This window comes from Balearica regulorum, chromosome 2 (genome assembly GCF_011004875.1).
Source record: "Balearica regulorum gibbericeps isolate bBalReg1 chromosome 2, bBalReg1.pri, whole genome shotgun sequence".
NCBI lineage: Eukaryota > Metazoa > Chordata > Aves > Gruiformes > Gruidae > Balearica > Balearica regulorum.
The window spans coordinates 9,550,680-9,568,566 of record NC_046185.1 but is presented as its reverse complement, the minus strand read 5'-3'; the positions used below and the strand labels follow the sequence as shown (position 1 = coordinate 9,568,566).

At 40.6% G+C, this 17,887-nt stretch overlaps 1 protein-coding gene across 1 annotated transcript; it reads right to left on the bottom strand.

Moving 5' to 3' along the window:
- Window positions 1–860: 860 nt before the first annotated feature.
- On the bottom strand, window positions 861–17,681 carry HHLA1 (HHLA1 neighbor of OC90). Its single transcript, XM_075747080.1, has 15 exons — window positions 17,606–17,681; window positions 15,662–15,721; window positions 14,442–14,522; window positions 13,900–13,983; window positions 13,723–13,806; window positions 12,213–12,296; window positions 11,581–11,637; window positions 11,386–11,472; window positions 10,539–10,631; window positions 9,498–9,701; window positions 8,898–8,969; window positions 8,606–8,677; window positions 1,555–1,711; window positions 1,125–1,207; window positions 861–904 (listed from the first exon to the last, which is right to left on the bottom strand). The coding sequence occupies exons 1-15, from the start codon at window positions 17,679–17,681 to the stop codon at window positions 861–863; spliced, it is 1,338 nt and encodes a 445-aa protein (XP_075603195.1).
- Between the last annotated feature and the right edge of the window lie 206 nt (window positions 17,682–17,887).

The window sequence follows — 17,887 nt, the reverse complement described above, 5'->3', positions numbered from 1 at the left end:
AGTACTCTAATCTTTTATACGACAAAAATGTTTCTGCCATGCTATTGAGCACAACACTGAAATTTATTTATATATATAAATATATATTATATTTAAATTTTTTTTCAGTGAAACATCAATGCACCCCAGCTGTAGTGCAAATAATTTTTTTTTTTTTTTTTTTAATATTAATGGCTTGGTGATGTACTTTGAGTTGATAGTAGCATCACATTGCTGCCATGTAACAAAATATAGGATTGTGCGATTTGTTTGGTTATTCTTTCCCTTTTTAGAACTGGCTTTTAATTCACCAGAGGTGCATATAAGGAAGGAGATGAATCTTGGTGAGATAGATACAAATGTATCACAGAGTGAGAGCACAAGAGGTGTGAACATTTCTTTGGTTGAGTTCTGCACTAGATGAGTTGCTGAAGCAATGGAGGCTCTTGATTTGGAATAATGGATAATCTGCGTATTAACACCAGGAAAAATCGTCCTTCTTGTCAGTATTTCAGGTCACTTTTAAATTATTTTGTATTTGTTCATTTTGATTACTTTATCTTAATTGTAAATAAAACTAGAATAAACTATTTGCATTCACTAGCCAACCATATAAATATCCTTTATAAAATACAATTTTTAAAAGCCTTTTAATGGTTTTATTGCAGTTACATCACTTGTATAAAATACATCTGTTTTTACACATTATTTTTACAATGCCTTGGAGAAAGACACATTTCTAGATTAACATCTGGTTAATAGCTCGTCTTGTTTCAAATATTTGCCAATAACATGTTGCATCCTGATTTTTACAGTGAGAAATGAGAGAGACAACTAAAACTGCCGCAATCTTTCAATTTCCAGTAAAATTCCTCAGTGCTCTAGACCGACGTACAGATGTTTTTAAGGCATTTTTGTTTTAATGCTGGAAGAACACAAGAAAACTGTTGTCAGAAGAGGTTTTACAAGGAAAATATTAAACACATACATGAAGGTTAAATAATCTTTTTTTAATCCCTTAAAAAATCTTTATCAGAGAAAACAGCTATCTGATGAAAGACAGCAAATACTCTGTGGATATCTAAACCTTTTTGTTATAACTTCATAATAAGGTGTGTAGAGGTATAAAGAGAAAATATACTCACTGTGGGAGTAAGCAACTCTTTTGACTCTTTCACAGACATAAATTGCATTTTTCAAGAACCAGGAATAGTATTCAACACAGTACCTAAAGGTGTAGTTAAAGTCAGGAGAATAGTGGCTTGTTATCTTTCAGAAGCACAGCTGAACGCATATATCATACTGCTAATGCTGAATATGGAAATAAAAAGCTACAGTCTGACCTCAATGATGTCATTAGATATTTGGAAAAAAATCAGCTGAGCTTTAGTCACTTAGTTTGAGTACTGGAAGGCAGATCAGGTATTGATCGGTGCACTGGGGACCCATTTGGGTCTCAGCCGGTAGCCGCAGACTCGCAAAAATAAGCATTGGTGATCGAAAATCGTCACCTGAAAAAAGCCCGATGGAGTATTTTAAACAGAAAGAGAGAAAGAATCTAGTGCCAGGTTTTACCTCATAGCTTCCTTTCTGGAATAACTTCTCTGGCCAACACAGAGGCAGAGCTGAAAAAACCTACACAGCTCCATCACACAGGGACTGATCTTTTGCACCAGAAGAGTGACAGGAGGCGAGGTCACACGGGACTCTTTGAGGATCGCCTGTGGACACCCTAGGAAAAAATGCAACTCTGAACTAGTTCAAATACTTGTCCCGTTAAATTTCTTGAAACACGTAGATTAATGAGCTCATGTAGGTGTCTTAAAATCAAATTTGCGTGAGGCAGATAATTGAAAAGAAAACCATATACAGCCTGGCAGTTGCTTGAGCGAAAGCACACATATTCTGTTCGATTTATTATCATTTATCATTACTGGTTAGTTACTGAAAACCACGTTGCTTTTATTTATCACAAAAAGTAAGGAACAAGTCTAAAGACGTAATGTATTTATTGTTACCTGGTTAGGTGGAGGTTCAGCTGCCACTGAAGCATCAGTTTTCCACAGTGCAAAACAGCAAGACAAAGAACAGCACTGTACACTTATTGTATTTCACATTTTCGATATGTATATGCTACTTTAACGAGAAATTCACTTCCAGTTCCGCATGCTACCCTACACCCACACTCTAAATCTGAATACTAGATTAAATACAACTGAGCTCATAAACAAACAGACTCTCACTGCTCTCTCCATCACTTTTTTCAGCCTCGTTAACAAAATAAACATGATTTATGCAGAGGTTATGGCTTTCTCCCTGTCCATCTCTCCATCTGTCAGTTTTCCCCTTTTCACTTCCAGTGACTTGAATAATCAACTAATTTCAGCCCAGTTTTTAGGGATGGGTAAAGATCCTCTGGATAAATATATTCCTACAGATTTCAGGAAAACTTAAAGTAACTGGAGGAAAAAACGTCAATTTTTGCCTGCACTGAGAAGGTAGGAATAATGTCTCCATTTCGCTACTTGTTTGCTAGGAGACAGCTGGTTAATCAGTGTTTTTTTCCTTCAAGTGACCATTATTATATTATTCTAATTTAAGAAAAATGCAGGGATCGACTCCCTCTTCCCCTCTCTTGAGCCAAGTAAAAGGACAATATCTAGTTTACTCTCTTCATTGAAGCTTCTGCAGCTAGCAGCAAGAGATAAACATTTGCTCAACAAACATTTCATCCCACCAGCAAATGCAGCTGTGCCAGACTGCAGAAAAAACAATACTACAGAATAGGTGATGGCAGCTTATAACAAAATCCTGAATTGCTATGTGGTTTTTCAGTGTCAGATAAAATCTCTCTTCAGACTCCCTTTCTGTTATAGAAAAGAGAAGAGAAGGCAAGGTGAAAATGGGGAAAATTGAGAAAAGGTAAGGCAAAATTGAAGCTTTTCTTCATCGTATGAAGAGAAAAACCTAACATTTGTCATCATAGTCTTGTTTTCTCCAAACCATTACCTGTCACACATCATCTTGCACCTTAGCTAACAGTTGTGTTATGATGGGTCAGAATCAAAGGACTTGCTAGAAAAAAAACCATACAATATTTACAATATGCTAAAAAGCTACAGGGGCATGGCTAAAATAGGTGTGTAACCACCTCTCCTTTGCAGATTTAATAACCGTGCTCTGCAGAGGAGATGCTGTGTGTGAGGGCACACTTTGGGTCACTGCAGTGAAGCCACCTGCCCCTGCCAAACATCGCATCTGGCTGGGGAGCTGCATGCACGCACGTCGTGTTGCCCCCTGCATTCAGCAATCTTCCAAAGGGAAGCACTCCGAAAAATAAGGGACAGCCCTGCAAACGCCACGCTGGGGCTCCAAAAAGATAACTGGGGATGAGGCTGTGAGAGGGCACATTTTGCACGATGTGGTTGTCCCCCTCACATGCACCCATTGGGGTGGGAGAGCCCAAATGTGCAGAGCGAAGGCTGGCTGATTGTCAGCTGGGTTTTCCATCCGTGTAACTAGCAGCAGGCTTTGGCCATGTGCAGATGAAGTGCCGTACCTGCAGAGTATAATCCCCTTAGACAGTGTAATTGCATTTCCAGGTTCACATGTCGCACATGCTTTATAGCTTTGGGCCATCTTATGTTATGTGATAGGAGAGGTTATGCAGGTTAAATTTGGACTAATGAAGTTCTGTTGAAATAAGCTTGAGTCGTCTAGTGCTGACAAGAAGTTTAATATAAAATGGCATTCATGGGCTGGAGGAAAATAAAGGCTCTGCCAATCTGAAAGAGATTGCTACGAAAATATTGCTCTTCTGCCAGCGCTCGCCCCAGGTAGCAGAGCCACGGAGGAGCAATGGGCAGACTCTTACAGCTCCCAAACTCAAGGGCCCCTCTGAAAACCAGCTGTGCATCAAAGGCACTACAGAAATTCAGGCTTAATTAGTCAGGGATGGGCAAGAGGGAGCCCCATTTCTCTTAATCTTACCTTTGCATAAATGTCATTAGGCTTTGTCCACTTAATAACATTTGACACACCTCGATTTTTTTCAACTCGATGGCAATTAAAAATTAGATTTCTTGCTTTAATAAACACTTTTCATGTTAACAATCAAACATCAGAGCATAAGGCAGTGAGGTTTTAATATAAATTGTCCATGAAAATTAATGTTAGAGTTGCTGTGAATAATTAAAACTTGTTAAAGGCCACCATCCAACAAATCTCAGTCTCCACCGAAGTGGGTACTTGCAACCCTGCCTAACAGGTGTTAAATGCTTTACTCAGCCTATGTGTTTTGCCAGCAGAAATTCAGCTTTATCTAAATGTAAATTGAATGACTGCAATTTCAATTTGGATTCATCTATGTGGGAAAAAGAAGTCAAATTAAAAAGCTGAAAGTTAAACAAATTGCTTTGGTTTTCATTTTTGACAATCGTTTGATTTTAAATTAATGTTGTATTTACATAATACTATATTTACTTAGAGCTGAAATTCTCTTTCAATTAATGTTGTATTTAATTTTATTTGGATTGGATAGTACACTCTTGTTGAAATTAAAATTTTCAGTGCTTCATAGTAATGTTTTATAACTCTTCTGTAATAAATTTCTACTGTGAAAGGTATTTTTTTATTCAGTTCATAAATTCCTACAGATTTGGATTGAAATTTAAAAAAAAGAATTGTAAGTAGGAATTTCTTTCAGAACTTTCTTTTCTAAGACTTTTATTTCCTAAGAAATCAAGTCATTCAAAAGAGGCCAGAAAATGCAGGAACCACAGGTCCCAGTGCAGATCTTTGCTTGTCTTTTTGAAATTACCATGTTATTGTCACAGGCAGATAAGTGACCAATTCTTGCTGCAGTATACAGAGTTTTCCATTATTAACTCAATATCACGTCTCTCTGACATTGAGATTAAATTTTGCTGCCAGTGAAAAGCAATGTTATGGCTACTGTGAATAACTCAGACTTACAATATCCCTCCCTGCATGCTCTAATATGCACACTTGCATATTTTATCAGTTGGCATCCACTTTTGTGGTTTAAGAAATGACTTCTTGGAATAATGTTTCAGTCTTCAGAGCACTGTGGATGCCCTTCATTGCTTTGCGATCCCACTGTTTGATTTATTTCCCCAGATTCATGATTGATACATACAGGTAGACAGGCTCTGTCATCATGGTTTCTGATAGAGAAGCATTTAGTGGCTCTCCATTCCCTGACCTCATTGAAATCCATGTTGCGCAGCCTTTTCAAAATGAGCTGGTTCCCAGTCTTAGGTTCTCCAGGGCCTATAGTGTTGCCCACCGGGCAGCAGTTGGCACATGAACAAACTCTGGACTGTGCACACCACAAGTCCCATCACTCACTCCAGCAACTTCCAGTTGGCTGGCTGTTATTTAATCCTCAAGTCAAACTCACCCAAAGCAAAAATGACATGCAGACAACTTTGGTTTTGTCCAGAATTTTTGATGGATGAGAATTAGCATAGCATATTCCTCTGCTCCCAATCAAGATAAGAAAACCTTAAATTTTAAATTCTTCTCTTCACACCATCAAGAGTGTCACAAAGTCAGACTATATTCATGTGATATGACATTGGCTCATTTTCTTCATGCGACCAATGTCTATGATTCTATGATTCTATGTCATGGGGGATAAGGTGAGGACTCTGGTATTTTGAGCTCTTGAAACAGAAGTAAAATGAGAGAAAGATAAAAAAGGATATTTGGCTTCCTATCTCCATGGTTCGAAAAGCATCTTACATCAAGAACTGCTCCCTAGCTCAGCACCAGCGAGTCTTCTTGGAAACAGGTCTCAGCAGATAGCTTTTTAATGTAATGTTCGCAGGCCTCCTAGGCAATAGCTTCTTCCCCCTTTTCCCTGACACTGCTTTTCCACAGAACTTTGTGTGATCACTTGATGTTGTTGTCAAACTTTGTTTTTCATGGTCAGTATTTTTAACTCTGATAATACTATTTACTTCTGAAAACGGATATCCTGCTCAGTTGCTGTGCTCTCAAATGCTTTCTTTTCTAATAGTAGAAGTTAGAAAAAAAATTAAAAAAGAAAAAAAAAAATGAAGACAAGCAACCCAAAATATGCTGATAAATTCATCCAACCAGAACGGGACTCTGAACTATGAAAAACCAGAATCGGCAAAAGCTACAAAAAATAACAGCACAGGATCCTGGTCATGGATTGCTGCAATAGGCAACTACAGGAAAACCAAGGTAAAAAGCAAATTACACCAAAATGGTAAGATACTGCTGCTCACCTACTATGTGATTATTCCCAGTGACAGAAAAATTGAAGATTTGTGAAAGAAACTCTGTCTCTGACTCAAATATGTTTAGTCCTCCAAAAAAACCCTTTACAAGTAGTTTTGGAATTCAGCAATGAGCTGAGAGAAGTCAATATTCAAAATATCATTAGAAATGGTGAGATTATCAGGGAATCTAGGCCAGAACTTGGGTTTTAAGCCTCCAACTAATCCTAAAATGAAGACCTGAGGGTTGCCTGTATGGAGCCAGGGAGCTGGCTGCACCCCAATGCTCTGGGTGAGCTCCACTAGCAGAGAAGGACCACAAGGCTGCAGTTTTCCTTTGTGCAGAAACCTGCTGGTGATGCTCAGTTTTTCACTTTGCCTCTACAGTTTTGACAGGCTAAATATCAGCAGCAGTTTTCTCTTAGTTACATTTATTAGGAATCCGTATCAAAGACCCACGATTTCCTTTGACAATACCAGAATGGTGTCCATCACAAACCATATAATCAGCATTCCTCTCTGCTCTCCTTGCCTACCATCCTTCAGAATTTGCTGGCCTTTATTTGCTCGTATTACCAACATTTTTCGTTCTATTTCCTAGATGTCCAAACAGACCTTTGAAAAAGTATTATTTAACTGGCATTTTAGTTCTTTGGACTCCTCTGGTTTTATCTTTAATATCAAGTCCAAATGATACTGAAGCCCCCTGCAATTTAGTCAGATATATTATCTTTACACTACCCAGGGTCTATGCTTCTATTAGACAGTTGCCACACAGCAACACAAGCAGTTGATGGACAGAGTTCCAAAATTCCCTCTGGTAGTCCTGACCACCCAGCAAGACTCGTGTTCCCACTCATTTGTGGTAGCAGCAGAGTCAACTTTGACAAGGAGACCAAGGACAGCCTCTTGGCAGAGCGTCCCATGAGCTCATAGCTCCATCACAGCTCTAAGCAATCAAACTGGAAGGATGTAGTCCAAATGCCAGGAAACCTTGGAACTGAGCCACCTGCTTATTCTGGAAAATTGGGGACTATTTTTTTGCCTTTCTAGTCTTGAGCTGAGCACAGGCATTGCCCCAGCTTCATGCACTACAAGGGTTTTCGCACCAGCCTCAGTGCTAGCTGCCTAATTTATCTTCTCTCCCTAAAAAAGATTATGCTGCACTGAACAGCAGATAGTCTTAGGCACATAGATTTTGTCTGGATCCCAGAGCGCACAGTCTGGATTTTCCCTCCAAATACAACAGCAATATGAAATCATAATAATACCAATGTGCTTTCCATATTAGTATCAGTGCTGGAACATATACACCAATGTATCCCTCAAATTTACTTCCTTAACTATCAGGTTAATGGGGAGCATTTAATCAGGAACTGTGACACACACGCAACTTCAGCTGCACCTTTTCTGCTGCTCAAGCTGGCCAAGTGGCTTGGTTTCCAGTGTGACCACTGGAAGCAAGAACACCAGACTGGGAGTGGAAGGACCCCAAGGGTACGAAAGATGTCTACAGAATGGAGTGCATTTTACCTAGTTTAAGGTGTCCATGATGCTGGTACCTAGAGTTGAACTAGTTGTCTTCAGTCCCCAAGACAGGGATTTGCGGCTGAGATTTATTCCCATTGTACTCCTGAGCTCTGCTCCCACTTTGCACATTTGGGAGCAGGTAGCCTTCATTCAGACACACACAAGCTCAGCATCCAAAGTGGGTGCTGGACCCTCCCAGAGTTCAGACTCCCTTCCTGACATTGAATCAGGTCCAGTTTTCCAAAGCATATAACATCTTACTAAATACTTACATGTAAATATAATTTTATTGCCAACATGAGTATACGATACTTATAAGTGGAGTGGCACATCATCGTATATTTATCATGCTGAGCTCTTAATTTTCTAACTTAAAAAGAAGAATTGAGCTTTTCTAAAAATCTAGTTGATAATGATCCTTCTTTAGCTGAAGTAGTTTGCAGTATTGTAAATTCAGTGCAATTCTGGATAGTTCATGTGGCATGGATTGAATTAAAAATTTTATTTCTACCAATAGGGACATTTAAAGCATTATACTTTCTTTTAAAATAAATGAATTTTAAGATTGTCCAAGAACCAATCCATATTCAAGCTGATACACAAAGTACACATGTTAATTCTGTCATCATAGTATAATTTATGTTTTGAATGTGTGATTGTGAATATGTACAAAAAAATAGGGAAGCAATCCCTTATATATTGTGGGTGTTTTACATACATAAGATATGTAAATTAAAGACGTATGTTGTGTCTGCATGCGAAAAAATGCATATTGATATACTTTCAAACACACTGCTATTTTTACTGCATGAGGTGTAGCTACTTACTGGTAGCTGAGTAAAGTTTCAATGTCACACCAGGCCTGTGAGGTGGCATAGCCAGTACTGAGGAAGGCAAATCTGAAGGAGGGAAAAGAATATAAGTTGCCTTGACATCTTAACAGGAAAATAAATAAAGGAAGGTTGATTGAAACAATAAAAGGGGGAAAAAAAATATGCTGAAGTCACAGACCAATAATAAACACTTACGTAGACATTCACCGTCACCTATTTCTATATATATTATTTTCTATTTCACGAATGACTAAGTCACTTCGTTATTATCCCAGATGAATCTTACCTGGCTCCGTTTGCCTCAGTTTGCTGGTTTCTTGAGGAGACATGGTCTGCATCCAAAATGCATACCCATCAGCTATGGGAACAGAAAGACACACGCTTCGTGTCATCCAGGATACCGGTTATTTATCTGTCTGCTGTAAACTGCTATATATCAGACAGCTCAACAGCCAGAGTCCCTCACCCAGTACTTCCAGTGGCATATAAAAGTGTCAGGATGAAAAAGGAAGGACAAAGCTGTACTTTGATAGATCTTGAAAAGTCCATGGGCTAGGGAAAGGTAGGATTTAGGTATGTTTAGTGTAGACTAAGAGACTATTGCTTTTTCACAAGTCTACTCACTGTGTTTGGAGAAAAGTGTGAGTGAAGACCTGGGTGGCACAGATGTCTGTGAGGAGCAAGGCTTAGTTTTTCCCCAAAGGGCATGAAACTACAGATAGGCCCTATAACCGATTTTAGCACTCCTACAATAAAAAAATCAACTCACTAGTGACCGAGAGTGGGTCTCCCCGAAGGGCCTCCCAACCTCAACCTCAGAGATGTGGTTTCAGCTTTTGGCCAAACCCCAAGGCTAGCAGGGTAAAGCGGGTGTCCGTCCCCTCACCGTACTCACTGGGGCTGGGCTGCAGGGCTGGCCATGGGGCCAAGCTCCCCCCCACAGTTGGAGGGGGTCCAGCCATCCCTTGTGGTCTGAAAGCATCCAGATGTGATGGAAACCCCGATCCTTTCACTCCGGCAGTCTTTGGCCATGGTGGGAATCTCGTAGTGGGGATTTCCTCCCCTTTCTGGGCAACAGGGACCCTGGTAGCTGGAGAAGCAGGAGAGGCAGAGGGAGGGCACCAGCAACGCGTTGTGGATGTTGGTGCCCTACGGCAGTGGTGAGCGTAACACACTGTGGGACAATAGTATCTAAAATACACCCAGAAAATCCCATCTACTCCTTGAGTGCTTCCCCTGGCAGGTGAGCGGCCACCTCGCCATTTCATTTTAAATATGGAAACATGGGGAGTGCCAATAATGTTTGTAATTTTAACTGAGAACTTTTTAATGTGCAAGAACAAAAGAAGAAACTGAAATGTTCCTGCAATGTGGCTTTTCTTTTTCCTTCACATAAATTATTTTTTATTTTCTAAACTGCTTCACTACAGAGGAAAGGGATGAAAGCTCTTGTCCACGTGAAGGGGAGCAGGCAGGTACTGGAGGGCGGATACTGGAATTTGAGAGCTGATGACATTTTGTGGCAGGAGTAACACTCAGGGCTGGAAGAGATAAAAAGGTTGGTATGCGGTTGAGCAAAATAAAAGAGCATATAAAAAGACAGCAGACTGACTAGGGAAAATGTAGAAATTTTGTTGTAGACAGAGCGCAGCTGCTTTTTTTTTTTTTTTAACTTCTTTGCCTCCTTAGAAAATTTCTTTTTCTAACAAAATGGGGGAAAAAAATGAAAAAGGCTTTTTACAATAGTTTTTCTATTCGCCAGCTATTCAGTGCATTACTGACCTGATCTTCTGCTTGTTAGGACAAAATTTTATCTTATCCTGTAATTGTGGTTCAACATCACAGTGCTGTGCAGCAAACATACCTGATCACTCATCAAGATGTTAATCAAGAAGAATATAAACATAGGTCTGACATATTTGCTCACTTTTAAATGTCCACACATGTTCTGCTGACGGATCCACTGTTTTGTTTAGGTCTTCCTTTAATTTAACGAAACTTGAAAAAAATGAATCTGGAACTTTGAGGTAAGAGAAGATAGGGTTAGTACACTCACCATCCATCGCGCATTGTGTGATAAAAAGGAAAAATCAGGTTCTGGCATAAAAGGAACAACAACAGTCTTTTTAAATGAAAGTAATTTTTGGCAAAGTATTTTTGATTACTTTTTCTTTTAAAGGACTGAAACACCCTAGACCTGTCAGCACAGGTAAACTTGTCACTGATTTCACTGTCTGCCTTTTTAAATCAAGGATTGAAAATGAGAAATAGTCACAGGCAGCAATAAGAGGTGAGAATCTGAAGTGCAGCTCAACCTGGCAAAGCAGTTTTGGATGGAGGAGCCGTGCAGCACACTGGCTGAATATATTCAACTCCTTTCTGAAGGTAACTCACGTGAAGGTAGGAGATAATTTCTGCTGAGAGCTAAAGGAGGTACCCGTTTCGATTAAGAGCATCAGGGAACCTCCACAGTCCAGTGCTGATTTCTGTAAAAATTCCCCATCCCAGTAGAAGACCTCATAGCTAATAATTTAAAAGTGTGTACATTTAACTTATATTTATAATATAAATATTATATTACACTTATAATAATATATCAGACTAATAATAAAATATACCATAATGTATACATATATGCAAATAGTAATAAAATATTAAATGATATTTTTTAAAATATTTTTACATTATGAGAATGGAGTATTCATTGCAAGTGCTACCTGCACGTGGTTTTCATTGTTGTTGCTGTTTCCTTTTATTCCCCAGGATGTACTTACCCAGGTCAGAAGATGTGTTACTGGAAAATGTGTAATTAATAACAGGAGACTTATCCAGCATTTCCCAAAAGTCAGACAGATTTCTCCCTGCAATAGAAATGCTTACAAGTATCAAGAAAGGCTTGTTTCTAGTATAAGTCATCAATGAGAATAAATAGGGCAACGTTTTTGGGACAGAATAGTTTTAACATTTACCTGTCTGCCCTGTCATCACACAGATGTAGATACAATCTGAATCATTGCTCTGACGTCCTGAAAGGCAAAAAAAATGTAAAAGAGATCATTGTTACCAGTTTTCATTATATGATATTATCTTTAACAGTTGAAAACACAAACACAAAATGGTATGTGGATACTACAGCTGGCCAAATATTTCCCTTCTGATCCAATTTTTGACAAAAACTTTGAACCAACACCAAATACAAATGCTAATATTTCCAGGGGAAATGTTTCTATCTAATAAAGTTCTAAATTACAGGCATTTTTACGTGGAAAAAAAATAATCTTCAGATAATATGGTCTGTAATTATTCTTTGGGAACCATAATTCCCCAAAAAACCAGTATTTAGTAGTAATTCAGCAAACTTTCAAAGAAAACATAGCTGCTTATAGAAAAATGCATGTCTCTATATCATATATATACACATTATATATATATCTATCTCTTGTTCTCTAAGAAGACTTTGTTTACAGATGCAGTCCATGCTTCGCAAAAAAAATGCTGCTGAGTAAAAGCAGCATTTTTAATCACATTTCTACACTTGCTTCCATGCCAGGAGTAAATCAGACAAATAAGACAATGATAAATGTTAAAAAGAAATGCAAACCTGGGAGAATAGATGTGGATTTGAAAATTTCTGTGAGATAACTGGTGGAGTTTCCAATAATATCAACAAGTAAAGCTGTAAAATCTAGACAACAAAATAGAGAAAGTTTATGATTGAAAACATATTCTATCTTCTATGCTAAGTCAAAATATCATTTTATGTGTTATCATATTTGGGATATATGCTTGTACGTGACAATGCTTGAAATTTTTTAAAGTTTAAAAGGTTTGCTGAATGGGAGTGGACTTAGGAAGCCACTGGAATATTCTGCAGAAGTATATTTCAAAGATGATATCCATGGCAGGGGTGTTGGAACTACATGATCTTTGAGGTCCCTTCCAACCCCAACCATTCTATGAAAATAGCACCAATGTGTCAAAAAGCAAACTTAAATAGAATTTATCTGTTTAAGAGAACAATTTAAAGTAACACTCTACTTAGTCTGCTTAAACATAGAAGGAGAACCAAAGCCCGTAGGCTTTGCCTGCACTAACTGCCTATCTGCCATGTAGGACCTTCCAGAAAGCATCTGATTGTCTCCTCTAGGGTCTACTTCAGACATACCAATGATGTCATTGTCAGCTAAAAAAAATGGGTAGTGGTGGTGGTGTTATGACTTTTTCAGTATAGGTTCTAGCAGTAACAGATCAGTGTTTCCATTTAAAGAGTGACAGACATGAGCCCTGTGTTGGGCACTCAATTTGTCCTACTTGGGAGGATGCTCTAATCACCAAGATATTCTGGATTTGGGCCAGAAAGGTTAAAGTTTCTCTGTTATTCTCCAAGGCAGACTGGGTCATTATGCAATAACGCTTGTGAGATGTGTGGGTCCAGAAAAAGCCATGAAAGCCATTGTGGCTCATGTGTGTGGTCATCGCATGCAGCTTAGAAGGTATGGGTTCTGGTCCCTAGCTGCTGAGCTACTCTTGATATCTTACATTGACCAGCCATAGAATTACAGTACTCAGATCCCTCCTGGAATGTCAAATACTGTGAGATCAGGGATGTGAATGAGGATTACAGGACAAGGATTTGCCCAACAGCATTCTACACTCCATTAACCAGCTCTATGAAGATGTTAATCCTTGCTTTTCACTCCTGTTGGGCTCACTGAAGTTATTGGAGTCTATTGGTGCAAAGAACCCCATGTTCACTTCCTGTGGGTTATCCCAGGAGAGCAAAAGTGGCAAAGTGGCTATATACGTATTGCCGGGTTGTCTTTCCTGCACTGCTCTTTGTATTCCAGGGAGGAAAGGGAGGTCTTTCCACTGGGTAAACCACACCAGTCACTTGACTGATGGCCATCTGGGTGCAGCCATCTGAGACTGAGCTCATCGAGTCTCCCCCAAGGTTGAGAGCAGCCACTCGTTGTGAGTAATGGTTGTCAACATCAGTGTGGCGGTGCTACTCGTGCGTATGAAGTCTGCAGAATCCAGGCTACAGCTTTCAGCTCCAAAGGAAATAATTCAACTTAAGCACAAGCAATTTCCAACCTCTCTTGTGTACCCACCTGTCAAGTCATTTGTCACATTGTCCAAACAGTAGCAATAATGCATAGGGAACTTGCCAGGGTCAACATTTTTCACGTTAGAAACTGTAGGGAGAGACAGAGAAAAATCAGTATCTGGATGCACAGGCTGCGTGAAAGAAAACGCTCCTGCACGGAGCAAAGCGCCGAGGCACTCACTGTTATAAATGGTGACAGACACTTTGTGGAAGGCAAATGAGCTGTAAGACGTGACGCTCAGCAAAGAGAAGAGTTTTTTGGTACCTGCAGAAACACATGCCTATGCTATTAGTGGTTGGAACAAATTATGAGAACAGCATGTTTTGACTCTGCGCAGTAAATTTCTAAATGACCCCTGAGGTGCTTATACTATTCAGCTGCCTGAGACTCAATTCTTTCTCATTTCCACTGAGGGAAGGATCATTTGTATTACTTTTTTTTTTCTTTTTTAAAAAAAAATTTGCACTGGATTAGAAAGTCCTTTCTAAAGGTATCCCATAAGTAATTATGTTGTGTCTATGTATAAACACACACTAATTTCTAAATTCTTTGGGGTAGAGAGCTATCTCCATTATAAATGTGTAAGAGTAACGTGCTCCTAGAATCAATTCTAGAGGCAGACGGCATGCATTTATGGCTTCTCCTGCTAACACCGTTAGTCCTTTATCTCACCAACAGCTGGGCTGACAGCCTGCGCGACCTGCCCGGCCTCGTCACGGTACCTCTGAGCGCCGTGTTCAGCATGTCGTTCACCAGCTCTGTCAGGTTAATAGCAGCCAGATCCACCGACTTCGCAGGCAGCTCTGAAAAAGAAGGCGTCTCTGAGCAGCTGGCTGCATGAGGGTGCAAGGAAATGGCTGTTAATCCTCTGCTTACACAGGGCAAAAATCTTCCAGAATGGGAAAAATAAAATGTGATTATGCATTGGAGTGCACTGAAAAACCTGTGGTGAGAAAATAAAGATGCTGGGAGTCCAGAGAGGAGTCTGAACAATAGCAAGATGAAATGGGCTGTGCAATGGTAGGCTAAAATTTAGGTGGGGCTCTCTGTTGCCTACCCCCTTGAGCATGCCCTGAGCAGGCTGCCAGGACCAGAGCCAGTCCTGAAGTTTTGGTGCCCTCTCGTGCTGGGCAATGGGTAGTCACTGCCAAAATTGCAGCAGATCTCTCTTTGCAAATCACAAATGAAGGAGAAAGGACCTAGGAAATGTTCCCCCTTTCCCAATGCAACACGGAGCTAGGATGAAAATATGGATTATTTTTTTTTTCAGCTACCTTGATGGCTGTACTGCTACGACAGAATAAATTGACTGTAGCCAAATCATACTTTTTATTTTAACATGTTTGCTTTTTGTTGATCTTGCTTATTTGTTTTTTTCCAAGTCAAAAATTCCAAAGATGTTCTTTTGCTTCCCTCTCACAAAGTCATGCAGGAGCACAGCCGTATGGTATCTCCGTGTGTGTGCGAGGAGGAAGGTCTGTGTCTGCATGACAGAGAGAGAAAAAACAGAGCAGGATGGAAAAAGAAGCACAGAAAGCTGAGACGAGAACAAAATTGAGTTTGAGGAGAAATGTAATTTTCCAATGACATCAGTACCATTTTTAACCAATTTGAAACTGACCTGCACCCCAGGGCTGGAAGCAGGGCTTGTCCACAGAGTAGAAGAGAGGAAAGGGAAAACAAAAGGGAATGGAGAGCTGGGAAGGAGAGAAAGGAAAAAGAGAAAACAGCATTTTAGATTCCTCGAAGGATGGAGGGTAAACTAGCCAGGGACCTGAGTAAGCCCTGTGCTGGGTGAGGAACCCTTGCGGCAGCGATGAGTTGGGGCTCACAGACTCTGGAGGAGAAGGGCCCATCTGGCACCACCTCCATGTCCAGCACAACATCCCCCACTCCCACTAACTCCCACCCCCACCGGGTCTCCTGATGTGCTGCTTGTTACCTGCGGTAGCCAGCACTGCCACTTGCTTCTCTTTCTTATGTTCTCTTCTTATGCATGAAGCTGTGAAGTGAAGAAAGAGACTGAGAAAGAGTTTTCCCTGTTGAGCTACCAAGCAACTCTCTGTTGAGCTCTCTGCCTGGGTTGCTTTGCTGTTCTCATTCGTTATAGCTCAGAAACCAATGGACATGAGCACTGCGAAACCGGGTACCAAGTATCCACAACAGCAGCTGATCAGGTGCCTAAGAATAAGGATGTCCTAAAGGACTTGCCAGGTCCTTTAGCTGCCAGCTAAAGAAAAAAAACCACCCCACAACAGATTAAATATCAGAGCTTGCCCTCATAATTCAAGAATCAAAAAGAAAAAAATAGTAGCAAACTGTTGTAGATGTCTGCACTAGGTTTGCACACATCATTGTCTGCAAGGTACGTAGTATGGTAAGGCCAAATCTAAACAAATCTTCACAGGCTGTGCTCATGTTTGTTCAGAGCAGTCGTTCAGTTGAGTACTGTTCTCAAGTGCTGTGGGGCAAGGCTCAGGAGGCTGGACTTGCTTCCTGGGATTCCCTCAGTGACTAACAAGTGCAAGGTGCAGAGCAGTGACTTAGACATCACAGGACAAGTTGAAGCGCAGGATTTTGGTGCTTAGGCTCCCTACCCAACCAGTGGAGAGCTGAGTGCCTCCAGAAGGCTCCCCAAATCGTAGAATTGTAGAATCATCGAATCATCGAATCATTTAGGTTGGAAAAGACCCTTAAGATCATCAAGTCCAACTGTAAACCAAACACTACCACGTCCGCCACTAAACTGTGTTCCTAAGTGCCATGTCTACTTGTCTTTTAAATACCTCCAGGATGTTGACCCAACCACTTCCCTGGGCAGTCTGTTCCAGTGCTTGACAACCCTTTCAGTGAAGAAATTTATATCCAGTTTAAACCTCTCTTGGAACAGCTTGAGGCCATTTCCTCTTGTCTTATCGCTTGTTACTTGGGAGAAGAGACCAACACCCACCTGGCCACAACCTCCTTTCAGGTAGTTGTAGAGAGAGATCAGGTCTCCCTTCAGCCTCCTTTTCTCCAGGCTAAAAAAACTCAGTTCACTCAGCCACCCCTCATAAGACTTGTGCTCTACACCCTTCACCAACTTCATTGTCCTTTGTTGCCCAAATGAGCCAGTGCTAGCAAATACTAAATTCCCCTGCCTATCTAAAGCTTCAGCTTCTTAGCCCATCCAAGCTCCTGAGAAAGAAGTCCTTTCCTGAGAACTGGTAGTGAGGAGGGCTCACTACAGCAGTGGTGATGTCCTGCTCTGTGTTACAACCTAACGGGCAGAGCTCTCACCAGGGAGTAGGAAACCTGGGTTCAGCTTCCTTTTCATCAAGAGGAAATCTGTAGGACTGGAAGCAGCAGAAGGAAGAGGAGATGTGACTGCATGATCTGCCTGTTTGTACCTGCTACAGTGAAACCTGAGTGCTTGTGTCCTTAGTCGTACAAAAATCTATGCCTTGCACAGAAGACAATCCCAGACACATTTCCCTTTCTCCTTCTCTCTTTCTTCATAAGGAGAAATATCCTATGAACAATCCATGGTCTGTAAATCATGACTCCTCATATGGTGCTACTCAGCTGTATTAACCACTCTCACTTAGTATGAGTTAAATTTGGACTGACAATCTAGGTGGTAAGAGCTCTTCTAATCCTTCTCTCTCTTTCCATATAAACCCTTCAGACTCCAGATTCATGGCGTGGGAGCCAAGAGTAAACCTTTGCCATCATCTGGTCTGTCCTGCTGCGTGGCACCGGCCCTGGAGATCCAGCCCATCAGCTTTGCCTACGCAGGTTGAAAGAAACAAGCCTGACACAGATGTGGGAATGGGGCTATGGGAGCCATTGGGAAAGAGACACTTGAGTTGTTCCCTGGGGAGCACCAAAGCTGTGTTGTCCTTACCTGTGTTGCAAACCAGAAAGAGGCACAGAAATCCCAGGCTCATCTTCCCTGGCACATGCCAGCAGAACCACTGCATTGTGGACTCCGACTTCCAGCAGTTTGGGTTGCTCTAGGAGAAAGAAATACTATTTTGTTAAAGTTTGTGGTACTGTGTGATTTTGTGCAACCCTTGCCCCAGAATGATGTGACCATGAGAGAAACTTTAGGGTTCTGGGATGCAGAGAAAAGATTGGTGGTGTAAATGACAAAGAATCAGAAATCACACAATCAGTATTTTCTGTG